General features: G+C 38.9%; 1 protein-coding gene, 1 long non-coding RNA gene and 1 pseudogene across 3 annotated transcripts; 2 read left to right on the forward strand and 1 right to left on the reverse strand.

The window, feature by feature from the left end:
- Positions 1-5,582: 5,582 nt before the first annotated feature.
- LOC140500424 (uncharacterized) lies at positions 5,583-17,071 on the reverse strand. Its single transcript, XR_011965731.1, has 3 exons — positions 16,973-17,071; positions 13,908-14,029; positions 5,583-5,913 (listed from the first exon to the last, which is right to left on the reverse strand). It is a non-coding gene; the product is annotated as an uncharacterized lncRNA (long non-coding RNA).
- Positions 17,072-17,288: 217 nt separating this feature from the next.
- On the forward strand, positions 17,289-23,811 carry LOC140500422 (histone-lysine N-methyltransferase SETDB1-like). Of its 2 annotated transcripts, XM_072602994.1 has the most exons (2): positions 17,289-17,962; positions 18,165-18,339. In XM_072602994.1, the coding sequence occupies exons 1-2, from the start codon at positions 17,289-17,291 to the stop codon at positions 18,241-18,243; spliced, it is 753 nt and encodes a 250-aa protein (XP_072459095.1). In that variant the 3' UTR covers positions 18,244-18,339. The 2 variants fall into 2 exon arrangements, with proteins under 2 accessions (XP_072459095.1, XP_072459094.1); XM_072602993.1 differs by having other exon boundaries at positions 17,289-23,811.
- On the forward strand, positions 22,512-23,811 carry LOC140500423 (protein cornichon homolog 1 pseudogene; annotated as a pseudogene).
- Positions 23,812-23,818: the final 7 nt, after the last annotated feature.

Below are 23,818 nucleotides of genomic sequence, written 5' to 3' on the forward strand. Positions count from 1 at the left end.
CATCCTTCTCAGATCATAATGCAATAAAAATTACATGTAACAAAAGGCCATGAAAAGATAGACCAAAAATTAATTGGAAATTAAATAATCTAATTCTAAAGAATGAGTGAGTTAAACAACAAATCATACAAACAATCAAAAACATCATTCAAGAGAAGGACAATTATAAGAAAACCTACCAAAACTTATGGGATGCTGCAAAAGCAATTCTTAGGAGAAGTGTTATATCATTGAATGCCTACATGAATAAAATAGAGAAAGAGGAGATTAATGAATTGGGCATGCAGCTGAAAAAGCTAGAAAAAGAACAAATTGAAAATCCTCAAGTAAATACCAAATTAGAAATACTGAAAACCCCAAAGGAGAGACTAATAAAATTGAAATTAAGAAAACTATTAATCTAATAAATAAAACTAAGAGTTGGTTTTATGAAAAAAATAAAATCGATAAACCTTTGGTCAATTTGATTTTTAAAAAAAAGAAAGAAGAAAACCAAATTACCACTATCGAAAATGAAAAGGGAGAACTCACCTCCAATGAGGAAGAAATTAAAAAAATAATTAGAAATTACTTTGTCCCACTTTACACCCATAAATTTGACAATCTAAAAGAGATGGATGAATATTTTAAAAATATAAATTGCCCAGATTAACAGAAGAGAAAGCTGAATACTTAAATAGCCCCTTCTCAGAAGAAGAAATTGAACAAGCCATCAATGAACGCCCAAGGCAAAAATCTCTAGGGCCAGATGGATGTACAAGTGAATTCTATCAAACATTTAAAGAACACTTAATTCCAATACTATATAGACCATTTGGGAAAACTAGTGAAGAAGGAGTCCTACCAAATTCTTTTTATGATACAAATATGGTTCTGATACCTAAACCAGGAAGAGCCAAAACAGAGAAAGAAAATTATAGACCAATTTCTCTAATGAATATAGATGCAAAAATTTTAAATGAGACATTATCAATAAGAATATAGCAACTTATCCTGAGAATAATACATTATGATCACACAGGATTTATAAAAAGAATTCAGGGCTGATTCAATATTGGGAAAACTATCAGCATTATTGATCATATCAACAATAAAACTAACATAAACCTTATTATTATCTCAATAGATGTAGAAAAAGCTTTTGAGAAAATACAAAACCCATTCCTCTGGAAAACACTAGAGAGCACAGAAATAAATAGAGCCTTCCATAAAAGAATAAGCAGTACCTACTTACCACTGTCAAGCATTATATATAATGGGGATAAGCTAGATCCATTTGTAATAAGATCAGGGGTGATGATCAAGGATGTCCATTATCACCACTGTTATTCAATATGGTACTAGAAATGTTAGCTTTAAGAATAAGAGAAGAAAAAGAAACTGAATGAATTAAAATAGGCAAAGAAGAAACTAAATTATCACCCTTTGCAGATGATATGATGATATACTTAGAGAATCCTAGAGAATCAAGTAGAAAACTTCTTGAAAAAATAAACAACTTTGGCAAAGTTGCAGACTACAAAATAAATCCAGATAAATCATCTGCATTTCTATATATTATTAAGTCCAACAGCAAGAGATAGAAAGAGAAATCCCATTTAAAGCTAGGGTAGACACTATAAAATATCTGGGAGACTACCTGCCAAGAGAAACTCAGAGACTATATGAATAGAATTGCAAAACACTTTTTTCACAAATAAAGTCAGATCTAAATAAATGAAAAAACATCAGTTGCTCATGGGCAGTCCAAACTAATATAATAAAAATGAAAATTCTACCTAAATTAATTTACTTATTAAATGTCATACCAATCAAACCACCAGAAAAATATTTTCTAGAGTTAGAAAAAATAATATGAAATTTCATCTGAAGGAACAAAATGTCCAGAATATCAAGGGAATTAATGAAAATAAATGCTAGGGAAGGTGGCCTATCCTTACCAGATCTCAAATTGTATTATAAAGCAGCAATCATCAAAACCACTTGGTACTAGTTAAGAAATAGAGTGGTGGATCAGTGAATGGTGGATCAGTGAAATAGGTTAGGTACTCAAGACACAGTCATGTATGAATATAGTAATCTACTGTTCAATAAACCCAAGGACCCCAGCTTCTAGGGGAAGAAATCACTGTTTGACAAAAATTTCTAGGAAAACTGGATAACTGTGTGGCAGAAACTGGGCATAGAACAATGCCTGACACTGTACACAAGAATAAAGTCCAAACAAATACATGATCTAAGTATGAAGACTAACACTATAAACAAATTAGGAGAGCAAGGAATACTATATTTCTTAGATTTATGGAGAATGGAGACATTTATGAGCAACCAAGAGATGAAGAACATTATGAAGTGCAAAATGCATAATTTTGATTACATTAAATTGAACAGTTTTGCACAAACAAACTCAATGCAACCAATATTAGGAGGGAAACAGAAAACTGGGAAAGAAGTTTTGCAAGTAGTAGCTGTGATAAAGGCCTCATTTCTAAAGTATATAGAAAACTGAATCAAATTTACAAGAATACAAGTCAATCCCCAATCCAAAGATATGAACAGGCAGCTTTCAGAGGAAGAAATTAAAGCTATCTATAGTCATATGAAAAAATGTTCTAAAATCCTATTGATTGGAGAGATGCAAATCAAAACAACTCTGAGGTACCACATCACACCTATTAGATTGGCTAACATGACAAAACAGGAAAATGATAATTGTTTGAGAAGATGTGGGAGAATTTGAACACTGATTTATTGTTGGTGAGGATGCAAGCTAATCCAATCATTCCAGAGAGCAATTTGTAACTATGCCCAAAGGGCTACAAAAATGTGCATACCCTTTGATCCAGCAGTATTGCTTCTAGGACTGTATCCCAAAGAAATCATAAAAATGGAAGGGGCCCCACATATACAAAAATGTTTATATCAGCTCTCTTTGTGGCAGACAGGAACTGGAAAACAAGGAAATGACCATCAATTGTGGAATGGCTGAAGACATTGCCAGAGCTAACTCAGTGTTTAGGAGGCTCTGAAGAAAAGTTTGGGAGAGAAGAGGCATTAGACTGACTACTAAAATGAAGATCTACAGAACCATTGTGCTGGCCTCATTGTTGTGTGCCTGTGAAAAAAGGATAGTCTACCAGCACCATGCCAGGAAACTGAATCGCTTCCATTTGAACTGTCTTAGGAAGATTCTGAGGATCACCTGGGAGGGTAACTGGCAGCTGAACTGCCAAGCATTCAAACTATGCTTCAGAGAGCAAAACTCCAATGGGCTGGCCATGTTGTTCGAATGCAAAATGAACATTTGCCCAAAAGACTATTTCATGAAGAATTCGCATGAGGCAGATGATCACATGGCGATCAGAATAAGCGATACAAGGACACTCTCAAGGTCTCTCTAAAGAACTTTGGGTTTGACTGTGCAACATGGGAGACACTGGCACAGGACTGCTCAGCATGGAGTGCCCACATCAGAAAGGGTGCTGTGCTCTATGAGCAAAGCAGAATTAAGACAGCATAAAGTAAACAGAGGATGTGCAAATTTGGAGTATCCACCCCAAATATTCACATGGACTACCTGTGCCCAACCTGTGGTAGAGCATTCCAAGCTCATATTAGTCTGATCAGCCACAGTCATACACCGTGAAATTTCACTTTATCTTGGTGATGTCATTTTGGTCTTCTTCAAGAATGAAGGATGACAATCATATGAATGAAATGGAATACTATTGTGTTATAAGAAATGATGAACAGGAACACTTCAGAGAGCCCTGGAGGGATTTATATGAACTAATGCTGAGTAAAAGGAGCAGAACCAGAAGATCATTGTACACAGTAACACCCACATTGTATGAGCAATTTTTCTGATAGACTTAGCCTTTCTCCACAATGCAAGGACCTAAAACATTCCCAAAGGACTCTTGAGGCAAAATTCCATCCATGTTCAGAGAAAGAACTATGGAATCTGAATGCAGAATGAAATAGAATATTTTCTCTTCTGTTATTTTTGTTTTGTTTGTATTTTCCTCATGATTTCTCCCATTCATTTTAATTCTTCTAGGCCATATGACTAATGTGAAAATGTGAGTAATAAAAATATATGTGTAGAACCCATATAAGATTACATGCTGTCTTGGCAAGGGAAGGGGGAGGGAGGGGAAAAAAATCTAAGAGTTATGGAAGTGATTGTAGAAAACTGAAAACAAATAAAATAACAACAACAATAATAAAAATGTTACTTGCATAAAAAAATAAATAAAACTTCAAGGATCCACAAAAATAATTATCCCTGCCCTCAAGGAACTCACAGTCTAATGAGGAAGATCCCATGCAACCAATTATGTACAAGCAAGCTATAGATAAAATAAAATGGAGATAATCTTTGATGGAAGGCACTTGGATTATTGAAGATGCAGAAAGATTTCTTAGGGAAGATGGAATTTTAGCTGAGACCAAAAGGAAGCCAAGAAAACCAAAAATTGAGATGAGAAGAGAAGGCATTTTAGGTATGGGAGACAGTCAGTAAAAATGCCCAGTCAGAATTAGGCTTCTATTAATGAAGCCTAGGATTAGACTGTTATGTTGTTTTTTTTAACCTGCCTTGACAAGCTTGTTGGCTATATTAATCAGAGGGACTTGAGGCCACTGAAAATCTCTGCATGATACAAATTTCAAAAAGTCTATCTAAAAAAGAAGTATGTGACAAAAACAATGCTCATATCTCATATGATTTCCAAAAGGAAATGGACATATTTATGCTGGAATTTCAAAAAGCCCTTTTGAGTATAATGGCATGGATCCAACTAGTAATCCAAGTACATCAAAACAGAGAAATTCCAAAATGCTCCCATTTGTTTTCTCATTTTTTAATTTATTTTCATTATGAACCTCACACATACCAAATGAAACAGGCATTTCCATAAACACAGAAGAGAACAGAGATTTTTACATGAAGCCTTGAATCTCTACTAATAAGCAACTTGTTTTTCTTTTTTAAATATATAATCAATTCAACATCTACTTTCTCTTTTGTGGTATCATATTTCTTTTGCAATTCAGTTTCATTTTATTTTTATTTCTAAATTATCTTCTTCTCCTGCCCATTTAAAAAGAAAAAAAATTAAAACCAATTACAAATATATTTATTAATGAAAAACCAATTCCTGTAGTAGAGACAGAGAGAGAGAGAGAGAGAGAGAGGGAGGGAGAGAGAGAGAGAGATGCATTAATTTGCATTCTGGGTCCATTGATTCTCTTCCTAGAAGCAGATGGCTTGCTTTACCATAAAACTTTTAGGATTGTGGTGTTGATGCTTGTGTTGATCAAAATTACTAAGTTGTTGAAAGTTGACTATCTTTACAATATTGCTGTTATTATATTTATTATATAATATATAACATTACATAATATATTATAATATTATATTATAACATATATTACATAATATAATGTTATATTATAACATATTATATTACATAATATATTATAATGTTATATTATATTACATATTATAATGTTATATTATATTATCTTGCATAATATATTATAATGTTATAACACAATATATTATATATAATAAATATATATTCATTATATAAATTGTTCTTCTGGTTTTGCTCACTTTACTTTCCATCAGTTCATACAAATCTTCCAAAGTTTTTCTGAAACAATTCTCTTCATCATTTCTTACAGTATAATGGTATTCCATCACATTCATATACTATAACTTATTCAGCCACTCCCCAATTGATAGACATCACGTCTGTTTAAAACTGTTCTACTCATCTGTGTTCCTTTGTGGCCTCCTTCTGTTCTCTTCCGTGCATTTAAAAAAAAAAACATTTCAATGACTTTTTATTTCTTTTAATTTCATCTTTCTTTTACTCTCTTATCCTAGCCTTCTTCTTCTCACTCCTGCCAAAATAAAAAAAAAATAAAAATAAAAAAATGCAAATAAACTTTTTTAACAAATTTACATAGTCAAAGGAAACAAATTCTCACATTAGCTATGCCTCCCAAAAATATTTCTGATTCTGCATTTTGAATCCATTATCTCTCTGTCAGGAACTGGATAGCATGTTTTATCATCAGTTCTCTGGAAGCATGGCTGGTCATTGTAATGACTAGAATTCCTAAGAAAACTGACATTTGTTATAACCATTATGAATGAACACTTGTTCCTATGATATGTCACAATGCATAGAAATGTTTCAGAACTTGTGCCTAACAGTACATGCAGTGTGATCTTTGACACAGTAAGAACCATTACAGGAAAGATGGAATTAACCAGAAATGTACTTAATTACAGATGCCAAAAACCATCATGACAGAACTAATACAGGTTTTGAAAATTACAACAATATCTAGCTGTTACATGTTGTATAAAACATGAATGCCACATCTCCAAATTTAAGGACAATAAAGCAAGGAAAACTTGAGTCCAGAAAACAAAAATCTATTGAAAATATCCATTAAAACATAAGTAAAAATGTTAAGATGATAAGGAGTCAAACCAATGCAAGAAATCAAATGAACATCAATTTTAAAAAAAATTATTGTAGACCCTTTAGGAGCAAGCAAACAAGAGAGATACAGACAGAAAATCTCCAAAGAAGGAGAATTTCTGGTTATCTTTTTATCTCTTTGGTTGTAAGAAGTCAAACACAATAAAAACAGTGGTTAGATCAAATGAGAAACAGAAAGACTGTGTCCTGTTAACATAGTGATCAACAAAACAATTACATCAGAGAGACGTCTGAAACTCAAGGTTTTCTATAAATCTCTATAAAGGGGAAGAGCTGGATAAATTCTATAACTATTAGCTCAAATAATTTAAGGTGTCATGTAGATTGCAAGCAAAGTGCTTTACCAGCTTCCTCTCAGAAGCAACTCTGATCCCATCATTCTTTATATTTTTATTTTTTTTTCATTAACAAGCATCTCTTTTTTCTCCCTTCTCTCCTCTCCCCAATGGAAAAAATAAAATGGAAACAAAGTACGTGTAACAAATATTTAAATATATATTATATATATATGTATTATATATATATGTGTGTGTATATATGTATATATACACTAATGTATGCATATATAACAAATATATGTATGTGGATATGAGGGATATATACATATGTGTGTATAGTTAAGCAAAACAAATTCCCCACATTAGTCTTGTCCAACCTGCCTCATTCTTCATATTGAATTTATCACATCTCTGTCAAGAAGCAAGTCAAATTCTTCATTTTCAGTTCTCTGGAATCATGGCTAGTTATTGTGTAATAAAAGTTCTTAAATCACAAAAATGTTAATTTTTACAATGTTGTTATAGCATAATTACTTCTCCTGTTTCTGCTTACTTTACTACATTAATTCACAAAAGTCTTCCCACGTTTCTCTGAAATTATCTTTTTTGTTATGTCTGATGGCAAGTATTATTCCAATACATTTATATACCTTCATATGCTTAGCCATTCCCCATGGTCCCATCATTCTTAACATAGCACATCTACTATCAAATAATGTGTATACCAGTGATTCTTCCAAATAGAAACTAGTTATGCATTTATGTATACTTTATACAATGCATCCATGGTTTTTATCTCCCCAAAATTACAAACACAAGAAAATAATATTTTGGCTGAGGAGAATAGAAATGAAGGGTGAACCAAAATACCCAGTGACTAAAAGGACAACTTTTAACCAACTCAGTGATTATTGAATGCCATAATGTCATTTATCAGTTACCAAAGGTTACAACTAACTACATATCTCCACATTATAAATACAAACCTAAAAATAACCTTCAGAATTCACTGGAAAACTACCCTGAAACCAGACCATTTCCACAATTTGAACTATTACCCATAACCACTTAGATTTGATATTAATCTATAAAAATTTCAGAATAATAATTTTAAAAGATGTTAGCATACCAATTACTGATAATCTCCAAGCTACATGAAGCAAAAAACTTTAAAACTATAGAGACCAAGTGGAAGAAATCAAGATCATTTAGGAACAACATTTGGCACATATCACTCCTGTCAGGCTGTATGCCATGGTAATGGGAATGAGTATCTTTTGATTAAACGTATAAAAAAGTTTTCATTTTAACACTTTTATTCAGTTACAATAGATGTCATTTAATTTACCTGTGCAATAGTATTCAAAATATTAAATATAAAAGAAAATATTAATATCATACTTTGCCCCAAGATAATTTTTATCTAAATTCTATAGAAAAAGGGGAGAATGGCATCTTATTAATAATGATAAAGATAATAATAATAATCTACCTTGCCAGGCCTAGAGGCCTGTGTGGGCTACCCGAGTCTTCTTACCTCACCTCCGAGGTCTTCGGTTGGCCAAAACCGGATGCTCATATGAGAGAAAGGACGTTCCAGAGTCGAACAAGGGTTGAGCTTTATTTCAGGGTCTCGGTTACAAGTGCAGGGGGGTCTTCCTTAGGAGGAAGAGGGGGAGATTTCCTAAGGAGGCTAAGATCTTAAGGGATTGGAAGTAGAAGTACAAGCGGGGAGAGAGGGGGAGGGGAGAGAGAAGAGAAGCGGAGCCTACTGTCCTCTTGGCTCCTCACGTGCTAAGACAGCTTTCAGGCTTCCTCAATCCTACTTAACCTTCAGCCGCATAGTTTGCATCTGAATACCGTGCTGTTAGGTAACTAGGTGTGCCCAGATCCGGGACAATCTCGAGGGCGGGGAGATCTCTCTCCCATCACGTTTCTCACGGGAAGAGGCGGAATTACTCGAAATAGCTCGGTTCACCTCGATTCCCTGCCGTTTCCTGGGGGGGTCTCGTGAGAGCTCTAAGATTTAGAAGCTCCCACCTTTACCCGCCCGAGACTGTCCACACGGAATTGAGCTTCCAATCCCAACACTACCTTACAAGGATATTCCAAGGTTGAAATGAGATGATGAATTTAAAGCATTTTTGTGTACTTTGTTGCCAAGTGGTATCAAAACCAGCTAAGATAAACTGTACACTATCTTTCTCAAGAATTTTGAAATTTCTTTTTAAATTTCCTCATAATAACCTTATGAGGAAGGCGGTTACTCATATGATTATCCCTCCTTTTACAAGTTGGAGAAACTAATATCCATAGAGATGAAATGAGTTGCCCAATACTACACAACTAGAAAATATTAATGCTAGGATATGAACCCATTTTTTTTCAAATATGAATTTGATTCAATCAAACCTTAGGAAGCAATATGCCAGACTCTGAGCTAGGCTCTGGGGGATACAAAACCAACAATAGTCTGTGCTCTCCAGAAGCTAACGTTCTACTGGAATCCAAGGATGGAAGTATTCTGCATCAATGTTTTATATGTAGAAAGAGTACTCGTCTTGAAACAAGAAGATCTGAGCTCAAATTTGAACCCTGCTACCTACATCTTGCGTAATCATGTAAGAAAGGTACTTCTCCTTTCTAGAGCTCTGTTTTATCCTCAATTAAAAAAAGAGGGCAGAAGGGAATTGAAGTAGATGATTTTAAGATCTTGTCCAGTTCTGCATCTTATGAACCTATGACCCTATATCAAGCCACCTTCCAAGGGGCTCAAGAAGCTATTACTAAATAAGCCTTGAAAAACTGAATACATCTTTTCTAGTGAGCCTCCTTAGGGAATGAGGGTAGCTACCAACTGTGCCATGGTGGAGTGAGATATGAGGCCAAAGGTCCAGGCATGATGACACACAATTGCAATTCCTGCTTTTGGAAAGGCTGAAGCTTGTGGATCATTTTATGTTAGGTATTTGAACTGTAGTATGAGTAAACCCAAGTGTTAGTTCTAAGTCTGTCTCCACTATAATGAGCAAAGAGCCACCAGGTAGCCTAAGGATGGGCAAATGGGCCTCTGTTGGAAAAATGGAGTAAGAGAAAGCTTTTAGGTTGATCAGTATTGAATCATCACTGCATGTCCAGCCTGGGAGAGATGAGAATAATTTCAAAAACAGAACAAACTTAAACAGAAAAATAAAATAAGACTAAAGACCATAGGGATTGGGAAGGGGGTCATTTTTGCTTTTTCCCAAATAAATGCTATTCTGCACAAAAAGGCCTTGCCACATCAGTACTTCTGACAATTGGCTTTGCAATGGTATGCAGCCCATGGGAAAGTATTTCTTGAAGTACAATCATTCTTCAAATAGCCAGTCAGCATGTGTAGGAAAGATATCCAGTTACTGTAATTTAGTGCCTACAAAACACAAAGCACTGAAAAGCTAGTCAATAAGAATATTTAATAAACAAAAGGCAAGTGGAGAGAGTACATTATATTATTGCTGGCTTGTTATTCTTGGAAGTCCTGTCTAATTTCCCCACCTTAAAAACTAATTTCAGAAATTAAGAGTTTGAAGAGATCTTAGAGAATGACTAGCCCACCCTCCCCATTTCACTTTACAAATGAGAAAACTGAGGCCCAGAGAAAGAAGAGATTTGTTTAAGGTTGCAGAGGCAGTAAAGGGCCAAGTTGCATTTCAAATCCAGGTCTTCTGATTCTAACTTGAGTATTCTTGTAACCACCCACTTAATTTTAGTGAGGCATTCAACTTTCCCTCTCAAGCCCATCAACTTCCCAGGTATAAATGAAATAGGAGAGGAGAAACAAAAGCACCTAAGCAGGAAAGGGATTCTAAGAAGGTAATATAGTCTGTTCAAAAGAGCATGGAAATGGGAGAGGAAAATAGCATCAATCCCACTGTTGTCATTCTCTGAGTAAACTTGTAACAGTCACTTCAATTTTCAGGATGTCCATTTCTTTGCTTTCAAAAGGTAAGGGTTAGGTTAGATGACTTTAATATTCCTTCTAGCTCTAACATTCTGACATTCATTCAGCAAACATGCTGAGACTACTATATGATAGACTTTATAGTAAGTGGTAAGGTGAAGATGAACATAAAACATGATACTGCTTTTTTGTCACCATAGAAATTTAGAACTGGTCATAGACTCAAAATGCCAATTGAAAAATGAAGTCCCTGTGCAAAATTCCCCCAGTGTGGTCACCTAGACTCTGCTTGAACATCTTCAGCTATGGAGAACTTACTATCTCTTAAGGTAGCACATTCCACAGTTGAATCACCTGTATTTTAACGAACAATTTTTTAAAATTATTCTGTCCTGTGTGCTTCTGGTCTCCCTAATTAGATTATGGACTATTTCCTAGATGTTTTATTTATCAACATTTCATCTTCACAAATAGAGTATACAGTTCTTAAGTAACTATTTCTTTGTGCATATGAATAATGATAGAAGTGTGAGGTCCTCAAGGACCTTACAGACTAAGTGAGACGTTACATATCAAAATAAGTACAATACCAGGGAGGATTTAAGAAGGGTATTGAGAGCTACTTAATTCCCTTCTAAAATGAACCCTTTCCCACTTTGTCCATTGCGACTTCATACCACAGTGTGGTGGATGGAGCACTGAATTTGAAAGGCCCAGATTCAAATTCAGCCTCTCACATTGTGTGATCCTGGGTGAACAGCTTAACTTCTCACACCTATAGGTGCTTTATCTATTAAAGAAGTGAATCAACAAACACGTATTAAGTGCCTACTAAGAGCCAGGTGCTGAGCTAATGGATGGGGATACAGAGAAAGGTAAAATACAGCCCTAAATTTCAAGAAGCTCACAGTCTAATGGGGAGTCCAATAATATCTTTAGCACCTACATTACATTCTGGTATTCTTCTCCCTTTGGGAGCCTCAGTATTATAAGACTCAGATGAGACAATATCTGTCAATTACTTCCAAATCTTCAAACTTTATAAATACCAATTATTATTATTAAGAGTATTGTCATTATTGTTGTTATCATAATCATCATTATGAATGAATGAAAGGGCATCTATCCAGACTTTATTTTGTACTGAACACTGTGTTGAGCTCTAGGAACATAAATACATAAATGAAGATAGCCCCTACTCTATCAGAATGAATATTCTAATGAGGGAGACCAAACATAGAGGAGTGGTGGTCAGGAAAGTCACAGAGATGTAGAAATATGGAAAGAGCTACATGGAAGGAGAATGATACATCCTTTCCAATAGCAACTGCAGAAACTCTCAGATAATGGTTCCCAAACTGAATAACAAGGATTGGGGGTGGGGGGATGGAGTCAGGGCAAAGGGCACACATTAAGCAGTAAAGAAGAATGGAAATTCCAGAGATTAAAGGTCTAATAATTTTATAACTTTTGTTTTGTGCAAGGCTGAAATGTGCATGATGAGGTCTATATCACCTTCAGCAGCTGGCACACAATTGTCCCTCCAAAATCACCACCCTAGAAGACTCTTCTACCAATGCTTCTCTTTTCCAAGGCCTCTATTTGACCTGAAGGTGATCCTGGGTTCTTGAAATCTGTGGCTGAGGAGATCAAGCCCTGGTAGGTTTATACTAATCTGGAAAGGCTTCAAGTATAAACCTAGTAACAAATTGTGAGTCTGTCACCTGAAAATGAGGCCAGTCAAATTCAGAGGAGCTGACCACTAGAATCTCCAGCACCAGATAATGACATTTCTCTTTTTTTGGCTAAAACAACTCACAAATACCATTGACTAACATGTGAAGGGAGTCCCAATCTGACTCTGTAGAGGAATAGACTATATAGATGGCAATAGGTATTTTTGGAAGTGCTGCAGATACACAGAACCACATATGTACCCAAAGTGCTAGTGAGAAGAGAATCTGACCTTCTTACCTCTGGGGGCTGTCTTTCTTAAATAGGTGTGTTTTCATTCTGCTTTCTCTTTTCCTTTCCTATAACTCACTACCTTCCTCCTGATTACTCTCTAATTTTTCTAGTATGTAGTTGTCTTTTTTTGCCCTATTCCCTCCTTCAAATCATCATGAAGAATTTTCTAACCTATTGCCCTAAGAGACTGTAGCCATGAAGGAAGCCATGCAAAAGTTTCAGGCCTTGGCTACCTGAAAGTAAATAGATCGGCCACTACAAGATGTCTCTTGTCAGTATGGGACTGTGTCACCCTAGGGGAAACAAAACACCTTTTTCATTTTCTCTCCATACAAAATTCTCCGTCCATGGAGGGAAAAGAGCCTAAACTTACTATTTCCTTGTGTTATAAATAACACAAAAAAAGAGTATGGAAAGAACTGTATAAAAGTTTTTCATGTTCCTAGGAAAAGGGATCTAATAACCATAGAAAAGGCAAACCTTTACAATGCAGAATTATGCCTTTAGAGAAGTGTTATTGTCTGTGATTCAACTGGAAACTTTCCAAGATACGTGTGTTTGTAGAGGAAGATAGAGAATGAGCACCAGGCTGGGGATCAGGTAATATGCTGAATCCTAAACTCCAATTTTGTAACTGTGTGTAACTTTGGACAAGAGGCAATAAAACATAATAGAAAGGAAGAAGAAATGTTATTCCTTAAACACTGCACCAGGCACTTGTTTTTACAAATATTATCTCATGTGACCCTCACAATAATCCTACAAAGCATGTGTTATTTTTATCACCATTTTGCAGTTGAAAAGACTGAGGTAAACAGAAATTAACTTGTTCAGATTCGCACTGCTGGGTAACCATCTGAGGCTAGACTTGAACTCAAGCGAGGGTTCCGTTCAACATGTCTCTGGAGAGAACTGCTTAACCAATAGTTCGCATCTAGCTAGAAAACATGAGTTCTGATCTAACCTCAGACCACTGGTAACTGTGTGACTCTGGATATATCATTTACCCTCTATTTGCCTCAGTTTTCTCAACTGTAAAATGGAGATAATAATGGCATCTCCCTCATTGGCTTGTTGTGGAGATCAAATGAGATAATATTTGCAAAATCACAGCACACAGTTGATGCTATATAAATGTTTATTCCCTTCCTCTCTTTCCCTGCAGAGGCAGAAAGATTTGGATTCAAGTCTTACCTCTGATCCCTGCTGTCTGTGTGACCTGGGCAAACACTTAACATCCCAGTGTCCCAGGCAACTCTCCCAAACTCTTCAGAACTGTTGAACACTTGCCAATCTTCTTCGGTAGAGGGAGATTTCTATATCAGGGGAAGACCAAAAAACAAACAAACAAACACAAAAAAAAAAAACTGGTCAAGATTACGAGAACCTTGGAAGTAACCTGGTAAATGTCAAAAACAAGTTTTCTCCTTCCCCATCCCTCTTTTATCCCTCAACAGTTCCTCTTCAGAGATGTGCCAGAAAGTCATATTTGGTCTGATGTCAGGAAATCAACTCAACTTGCTTCTCTTAAGTTATCTATAATTTATGGATAAATCCTGAGGTTTTGGCCAGCTCTCCTCAACCTATCTGCATGTTATATATATATATATATATATTCTTATTTATATTTATTATATTTATATATATTATATATATTTATTATAATTTATATATACATAATTTTAGTTCAAAGGCCTCTTAGCATTTAGACTAAGGTGTGACTGATGGATTAAGACATTCTCTCACCTAGTTAAGATATCTGGGCTAAGATGGGATAGGGTGCTTTCAACTTCACCCTTCCGTGAAATCTCCCAGACCTGCCCAACCAGATAATTAGTTTATTAGGGATGAGAACTAAATCTCATATTTCTTTGTATCCTCTACAACGCCCAGCACAATCGATATCTAAGAAATGCTTTTTAATGATAATTAAGATTCTGATCATGCAGTCACCACAATGAGGAGGACAAAAGAGACAAGAAACCCCCTTAATAAGCAAGCAGTTAATCTTGGTATTTGGAGATATGGGGTAGCCAGTGCAAATGCTATTTTAAAGTGCAAACTCATTTGTAAAGCAGTGTTGAAGAAGATGGTGGGTTCTCTTAGCTGTATCATCTCGCTAAAAAATACAAAATATAAGAAACTAAAACGAATTGCACATAGTGTGACTGGACACATAACTGAACCACTTTGCCCCCAAAACCTTTATGGATGAAACTAGAATAAGAACAATAAATGTATAGAAAATGGAATGAATTTGTTTATATTCATACACTGATCTATTTTCATCTTCAGAGACAGTGAGACCAACAGATTTGGACCCTAACACCTTGGGCTCTTGTGTGCTATATGAGGAATTTGAAATGGCACTTGAAAGATCAAGAAAACAAGGCTATTTGCACATACGTCATTGCCTGAGCACCTGCTGCACAGAGGGATGGGTGCTCACAGGTACACAAGTGAGTAAACACTTTATTTTTTTTTCAGGTTGAAATAGGCACACAGTCATTTGTAAAGTGTATTCATCACCCAATGCTGCAAGGAAAAAGAAGGCAGAACTATTTTTACACATAGGCAGCCTATATAGTTCCTTAGTAGTAATAGTGGTTCAGGGCAGCTGAGTGGATAGAGCACTAACCCTGGCATCAGAAAGATCTGAGTTCAAACCAGCCTCAGATACTTACTAGCTATGTGATCTTGGTCAAGTCACTTAACCTTAATTGTCTCCCCTCCAAAAAAAATTAGTAGCACTTCATATTTTTATGGTAATTTAAGATTTACAAAGTGCATTCCTCACAAAAATCCTGTGAAACAAGTAGTCTAACATGAATATTTCCATTTTACAGATGATCAATAGATAAAGCACAAAGAAGTGATTTGTTCATGATTCCCCATCTACTAAGTGTAGGACCTGGGATTCAAAACCAGGTCTCTTCTGATTCTAATTGCGATGTACTTTCTGCAATAACATATTATCCTTATGATATGTCAGGCATTAGAGGAAGGGGCTATGTTCCTCTTTCATGTCTCTTCCATATATTTCCTGAATATATAAAATCTTTATGAAGACCTATAACCTTTTATTTCATTGAAGCTTAAAATGCAAATATCCTTAGCAAGATAGTTTGGGTATTCTGAAAAGAACACAGCATTAGAAACTAGTAGATTAGTTCTAGTAGCAGCAGCAGTAGTAGTAGTAGTAGTAGTAAATCATTAATCTTAGCTCTGTCATTAAGCAACAATACATCCTTGGGGATATACTTAAGAACTTCTGTGAGCTTCAGTTCCTTATCTATAAGAGGTAAGTAAGATCAAAGAATTAGAGGTGGAGGAGACCTGTTTCCTCATCTGTCAAATGAGGAAGTAGGACAAAAGGATTTCCTAATTCCACATCTTTGACCTACTTCAACCTTTTCATTTTATACAGAGGGATTCTGTGGCCCAGGGAGTGAGTGTCTTGCCCAAGGTAACACAGGTAAGTAGAAGAACTGACTGCAAATCTGGCACTCTTTCCCTTGTACCTTATTCCCTCAAGACTAGAGGTCCCTACCAGCACTACCATTTGTCAGCTTACTTCCTAGGTCACTAAGCAATGGCTGAGTTGGAGAACTAAGACTTAAAGGCGCCCTGCTGAAACATAGTCCAAGGGACTATAACCTTCCCTGGGGGAGCCAGTCTTGCTCTCTGATAATCAATAAGCAATAAGAAAACCACTTGGAGAGTACTGTTGAAAATCACTTCTTTCCATGCCTCTCTGCCTCTGCACATGAAGATTTCAAAGTCCCAGCGCCTCTCCTTCAGCCTGCCCAGGAGGTACCGTGTCCTATTCACATAGAAACAAAAGAGCCTCAGGTCTCTGGTGACTTAATGGCTAAAGGAGCATTAACAGAGCACTCTGAAGCCTCCATAGGCCATTTGCTGAAGTAGTGAGCTCCCCGTCACTGTCACTGGCGGATGGGAGGCAGAGAACAGAAAGATATGATGGAGGGCATTCCTCGTAGGGAAGGCATGGACCTCGAGGACCAAAGAGGAAATGGAGGGTGGAGGGCATTTTCCTCTATGGTGGGGTCCCGTGGGCAGATCCTCCAGACCCAGGGGAAGGAGAAGCCGAAGGACACTCCTCTGCAGTCTGAAGTTAGGGGAGCCTGGAGTGAGAAGAGAATTCTTTTTAATCTATCCAGATTTTCTTCCGTATAACATTGCTCTAAGTGTTGGAGAAGTGACACAGAGGATTATAATATCACCCTCCAGAAGCTTACAGTCTTACGCAGGCGGGGTTTGGGCCCTGCTGGCCGCCATTGTCGGAACCGGAAATGCATGAGGGCGTACTTCCGGTGTCCGTCCTGCTTTGCGCTCCCCGCTCTCTCCAGTCTTTCCCCCGGACCCTCGCTCCAGCCTGCCTTTCTCTCGTCCCCTAAGCTCGGGCTTCCCTCGCATTTCGTGCTGCTGCCGGCCTCGAAGGGTGAGTCTGAGCGGTGGGAAGGGCCTGAGGGGTGGTGGTCGGGCCATCGTGGGAGGCCGGACGGGGCGGAAGGGGGAGTGGAGCGGTTGGAGCCTGAGGGGAGAACCTCAGGCATGGCTCCCTTTCCTGGGTGTTTTGGTTTAGGCGCTGCTGCAGCAGCTGCGATGGAAGCTCAGGAGATTGCGGAGCTGCAGCAGGCAGTGGTGGAGGAGCTGGGCATCTCCATGGAAGAACTTCGACAGTTTGTTGATGAGGAACTGGAAAAGATGGACTGTGTGAAGCTGCGCCAGAAGCAGCTAGCCGAGCTGGAGAGCCGCGTGGTGCAGAAGGAGTCGGAGGTAGCCCACGTGGACGAGCTCTTTCAAGAAGCATCCAGGGCAGTGACCAACTGCGAATCTCTGGTGAAGGATTTCTACTCCACACTGGGGCTGCAGTATCCGGAGAGCAGTTCCGAAGATGAAGCCTCCAGACCCACAGAAATCATTGAGATTCCTGATGAGGATGAGGATGATGTCCTCAGTGTTGATTCAGGTGATGCCAGGAGTAGGACCCCAAAGGAGCAGAAGCTCCAAGAAACTATGGCTGCCCTGAGGAAGTCAACCCAAGATGTCCAAAAGTTCATGGATGCTGTCAGCAAGACTAGTTCCCAGGACCTGAACAGAGGAGACTTGGGTCAGGCACCTGTTGAGTTGAGTAAGGATGGTGACCTAGTTGTCAACATGAGAATCCTGGGCAAGAAAAGGACCAAGACATGGCACAAGGGGACCCTCATTGCCATCCAGACAGTTGGAACTGGGAGGAAATTCAAAGTCAAATTTGACAACAAAAGGAAGAGCCTATTGTTTGGGAACCATATTGCCTATGACTATCACCCTTCAGCAGACAAGTTGCATGTAGGCAGCCGTGTGGTGGCCACGTATAAGGATAGGAATCAGGTGTGGCTCTATGCAGGTATTGTGGCTGAGATTCCGAAAGTCAAAAATAAGCTCAGGTTCCTCATCTTCTTTGATGATGGCTATGCATCCTATGTCACACAGTCTGAACTCTATCTCGTTTGCAGACCACTGAAGAATGTGTGGGAGGACATCGAGGACGTTTCATGCCGAGACTTCATCGAAGAATATGTCACTGCCTACCCCAACCGTCCCATGGTGCTACTTAAGAGTGGGCAGCTCATAAAGACTGAATGGGAAGGCACTTGGTGGAAATCCCGGGTGGAACAGGTGGATGGGAGTCTTGTCAAGATCCTGTTCCTGGATGACAAGAGGTGCGAATGGATCTATCGAGGTTCTACCCGACTGGAGCCCATGTTCAGCATGAAGACATCCACAGCTTCCACACTGGAGAAGAAACAGGGGGGGCAGCTCCAGATACATTCAAACATGGGTGATGTGAAGAGCAAAGGTCCTGTAGTACAGTATACTCAAGATCTCACTGGTACTGGAACCCAGTTCAAGCCCCTAGAACTACCTCATACTACATCCTTGCCTGCCCCAACCCTGTCTCCTCAAGTGACCGATTTGGAAAGTCTGAAGAGTCAGCTTACCCAGGAACGGAAGCAAGTGGCCAAAAAGAGCACATCTTTCCGACTAGGTTCTGTGAGTTCTGGTCATTCATTCCCTATGTCTCCTGGATTTAATGAGGCAGTCCCTGGTGGAAAGTCTGCAGTGGACCAGAAAGTCAGATTATCACTAGGCTCTGCAGCCCTTGGCCCAACCTTCCCAGCTTTTCATGGCATACTGGAGTGGGCTTCAGCCAAACCCTCCAATCAGTCCCTGAGGGAGAAGCTCTTCTACTTGCCTCATGCCTGTAGTCACACCTGCCTCACTCGAGTGAGGCCAGTGAATAATTTGCAGTACCGGGGCAAGAATCCCCTCTTGGTTCCTCAGCTCTATGATTTCTGTCGTATGATGGCCCGGCGCCGGGTCAACCGCAAGATGGCCTTTCACATTATCTATAAGACACCCTGCGGCCTCTGCCTGAGGACAATGAACGAGATTGAACGCTACCTCTTTGAGACAACATGCGATTTCCTTTTCCTGGAGATGTTCTGTTTGGACATATATGTTCTTGTGGATCGGAAATTCCAGCCCTATAAGCCTTTTTACTACATCCTGGACATCACCCATGGCCAGGAGGATGTTCCTCTGTCATGTGTCAATGAGATTGATACCACCCCCCCACCCCAGGTGGCCTATAGCAAAGAGAGAATCCCAGGGAAGGGCGTCTTCATCAACACTAGCTGGGAGTTTCTTGTTGGCTGCGACTGCAAAGATGGTTGTCGAGACAAGTCTAAATGTGCTTGCCACCAGCTTACCATCCAGGCAACAGCCTGCACCCCAGGAGGCCAGATCAACCCTAACTCTGGCTACCAGCATAAGAGATTAGATGAGTGCCTACCCACAGGGGTATATGAATGTAACAAACGCTGCAAATGTAACCTGAACATGTGCACAAACCGCTTGGTGCAGCATGGGCTACAGGTTCGCCTGCAACTCTTCAAGACACAGAACAAGGGCTGGGGCATCCGGTGTTTGGATGATATCGCCAGAGGTTCCTTTGTCTGTATCTATGCAGGCAAAATTCTGACTGATGACTTTGCAGACAAAGAGGGTCTAGAAATGGGGGATGAGTACTTTGCAAACCTGGACCATATTGAAAGTGTAGAGAACTTTAAGGAAGGCTATGAAAGTGATGTCCCCTGCTCCTCCAACCACAGTGATGTGGACTTGAAAGACCAAGAGGATGGCAACAGTGGCACTGAGAATCTTGAAGTGTCTAATGACGACAGTTCAGATGATAACTTTTGCAAGGATGAGGACTTTAGTACCAGTTCAGTGTGGCGTAGTTATGCCACCCGGGGGCAGACAAGAGGCCAGAAAGAGAATGAGTTATCTGAGACTGCCTCCAAAGACTCCCGCCTCCCAGACTCCGGCCCCTCCCATCTTTCTGCCCCTCCAGCTTCCATAGGGGGATGTAAACTACCTCCTTCCTCCGAGGACACACCCAAGAACAAAGTGGCCACATGGCTAAGTTGCAACAGTGTCAGTGATGGCACCTTTCCTGACTCAGATAGCCACTCCTCCTTCAGGACCAGCGAGGGTGGAAATGGGAGGGCTGGGGGAGGCCATGGGTATGCAGAGAAGCCCTCCATCTCAGGGGTAGGGGTCAAAGAAGAGGGGTATGTTAAGCCACCCAAGAAAGGGGAGCCTGATGAACAGAACAAGATTTTGTTTCGTAGTGAAAATTCCAGAAATTTTGGTTACAACCCTTCCCCCTTGAAGATTAAAGGTATCAAGTGCCCACCTAGCAAGACCAATATGCATCAGGCCCGGAGGCATATGAGGCCTGCCCAAGCCATCCCTGATGATGTTTTGACACTGTCCAGCAGCACAGAAAGTGAGGGGGAGAGTGAAAGAAGCCAAAAGCTCATGGCTGGTCAGGCTCCCACTCCAGCAGCATACAGTGATGACATCCAGACCATCTCATCTGGCTCTGATGGTGAAGATTTTGAAGACAAGAAGAACATGCATGCTGGCCCAATCAAACATCAGGTGGCTGTGAAATCTACACGTGGTTTTGCTTTAAAATCAACACATGGCATTGCTATCAAGTCAACCAACATGGCATCCACAGACAAGGGTGAGAGTGCACCTGTCCACAAGAATACGCGCCAGTTCTATGACGGTGAGGAATCTTGCTACATCATTGATGCCAAGCTAGAGGGTAACCTGGGCCGCTATCTCAACCACAGCTGCAGCCCCAACCTGTTTGTCCAGAATGTCTTCGTGGACACCCATGATCTTCGGTTCCCCTGGGTGGCTTTTTTTGCCAGCAAGAGGATACGGGCTGGGACAGAGCTGACCTGGGACTATAACTATGAGGTGGGCAGCGTGGAAGGCAAGGAACTGCTGTGCTGCTGTGGGGCCATAGAATGCCGAGGACGGCTTCTTTGAACTTCCCTGCCATGTTCAGGAACCTCTGAGTCATCTCAAATGCTGATGCTTTTCAATGGACTTGATCCCTCCCCCTCTTCCTCTAGTAGATAAAAATAGGAACCCTGCAGTTGGAGGTTCCCTTCCAGTGTGGTGGTATCAAGCAGGGCCCATCCCCCAGTCTTCCCTCCCAGCATGTCAGTTTGAGAAGATCACAGCTTGGGGACAGGGCCCTTCCACTCTTGTCCCATCTTCACTTTCCCCTTAACTGAATTCATATGAGTATGGTAGACCTAATCTGTTCCTGACAGGGGGGTGATTTTTCCCACCCCCGCTCCCACTTTGTATTCTTCCTTGAAAATCTTTTAACAAGGAGGTAAATCGCATCTCTCCGGTTTGATTTTTCTTTCCCAGCTCCCTTCTCCAGACAAGGGAGTCTGATCCTATGATCTTAGTTTGTTTTTCTTGCCCATACACACTGTGCTAAGTGTCTTGGATCATCAGTTAGTCCTTTCCTATGTCCATGTGCCAGGTGAAGTTTAAGGGGGATGGGAGTGGGGGGAATGTGTGTGGAATTTTAAAATTAGTTGTGAAGATAAACTGTTTTCTCGTTCTTCACCAAATTCCCATGTTCTCACGTTTCTTACCATGTTTTATTTAATCTTTATTATATTTTAATTAAAAAAAACACACACATACAAAAAAGAAGCTTATAGTTTAATTGAAGAGACAGAATGGACATTGTTTAATTCCACAATGGAACTGTGGTCTCACTGATGTGAGTGTTTCCTAGCAATTCACCTATTCTGGGCCAGGCCTAGCTCAGACCAGTAGAGTGATTCGGTTTGGGATTGGAATGCAATGCAACACTTGCAGACCTGAAGTTGCAATTAAAAATATATTAGAAACCTTATGCAGAAACAGATTTAAAAGGCTACATTTCTTAGTTAATGATTCAAATAAAACATTACTTCTCTATGCCTTCTCATTCACCACAATAACAGCACTAGGTCAAGAAGGCATCCCTGCAGGGAAGTGAGAATTTCAGTAGATCTTGGAGCTCCAATTGCCGATAGGTTGAGTTTTTTTATGCATTGGGGATCAAGGAAGCAAAACCAGTGATTGAATCCCTAATCCAACCAGAACTCAGGGACAGGCTGCCTCCCCAAGTCTTTGAGAGAAAAACAGTCTAGACTGCATAAAAAAGTACAGTTCCTACCACATCACCCAGGCCTTCTCATCCTGTGTTGTTCTTGTCCACATCTGTGCTTGCATCTGTCCATGTTCCCGGACCTTCCTCTAGATATTTTTTACATTTTGTGAATATTAATGCACAATTAAGATTGCTGTCCTTAGCCTTGGTCACATCAGCCATGGCTGTATTCGTCTTTCTGGTGGGCCATGACATTCACATTCTCTGCCTTCTGTGACATGCCGGCATTGCTGCTCACAGCTACGCTCATCTTCTTCACCATCTGAAACATTATAGCATTTGATGAACTGAAGATTGATTACAAGAATCCCATAGACCAATGTAATACACTTAATCTTTTTGTACTTCCAGAATATCTCATCCATACTTTCTTCTGGGTCATGTTTCTCTGTGCAGCAGAGAGGCCTATACTGGGTCTCAATATGCCACTCTTGGCATGTCATATTTGGAGGTATCTAAGTACACCAGTGATGAGTGGATTAGTACTCTATGATCCTGCATCATGATGAATGCAGATACTCTAGCAAAGAAGGATGGTGCAAATTATTTTTTAACCTTCTATCATTTTTTTACTACTTATATAGCATGATTTATGTTTTAGTGAGTTCTTAAGATAATATACAACAGACTCAGTCCAGTTAAGTGCATGCAAAAGCCACAAAGTAAAAGGATTCTATATAACAAGAACCTGTTTTCAAGATTAGCTTATGGAATATATGATCAGTAACCTTAAAAAAAACTCATTTTTTAAATGTTTCCAAGTTTTTGATTTGTGGAAAGACTGTTCGCATATGTTTTCATAGACAAATTAAATGGAATTATGTATAAATGAATATAAAAGGATCACTTCTGGTATTGACAGATTTGAATTTATACTCCCTAGGAACAGCCATAATTTTCTGAATAATTGTATTAATTACTGATCATCCTTAGTCTGTTGGAAGTTTTGGTTTACAGGAACTTATAGCAGCTTATTTTGTGTTTTATTGAAATATTGATTATGAATTGGCTATAGAGATAAAGTGCTTTTCAAGGACTGAAAATATTTGTATATGCGACCTTGTGGGAAGCCTTATGGGTTTCTTTATATATCATGTAGAAAATTGCATGGATATATTTGTAGAAGTAAGGATGGTGGGATTTTTTTTCTTAACATTTGAATATTAGCCTTGTATATTGCATGACCTAGGAATTTCCCATAATAGTTTCATAAAATTCATATGCTTTAATTCTTAAGCATAAGTGAACCTATTAAGAATATATACCAAATTATCCTGGAATACATTTAAAGTTATTTTCAATGTTTTTATTTGTAGCAGTCACTTAGTAAGAAATTCAGTATTCTAATTATTGTTACAACCTAGTGATAAAAGATATTCTTAAGGACTTGCAAGTTATACCTTAGCTGTTCAGAACAGAAAATAAGAGAGAACATTGTGTAACTGCTCTGCTGTTCCTTAGCGCAATACAATAAAAGTCTAAAATTAAGACTTCT

Source organism: Notamacropus eugenii, chromosome 4 (genome assembly GCF_028372415.1).
Source record: "Notamacropus eugenii isolate mMacEug1 chromosome 4, mMacEug1.pri_v2, whole genome shotgun sequence".
In the NCBI taxonomy this organism is placed as follows: Eukaryota; Metazoa; Chordata; class Mammalia; order Diprotodontia; family Macropodidae; genus Notamacropus; species Notamacropus eugenii.

What these genes read in the sequence shown, in the direction of transcription:
- LOC140500422 (XM_072602993.1), top strand. Translation starts at nt 17,289, where the DNA reads ATGGCTCCCTTTCCTGGGTGTTTTGGTTTAGGCGCTGCTGCAGCAGCT.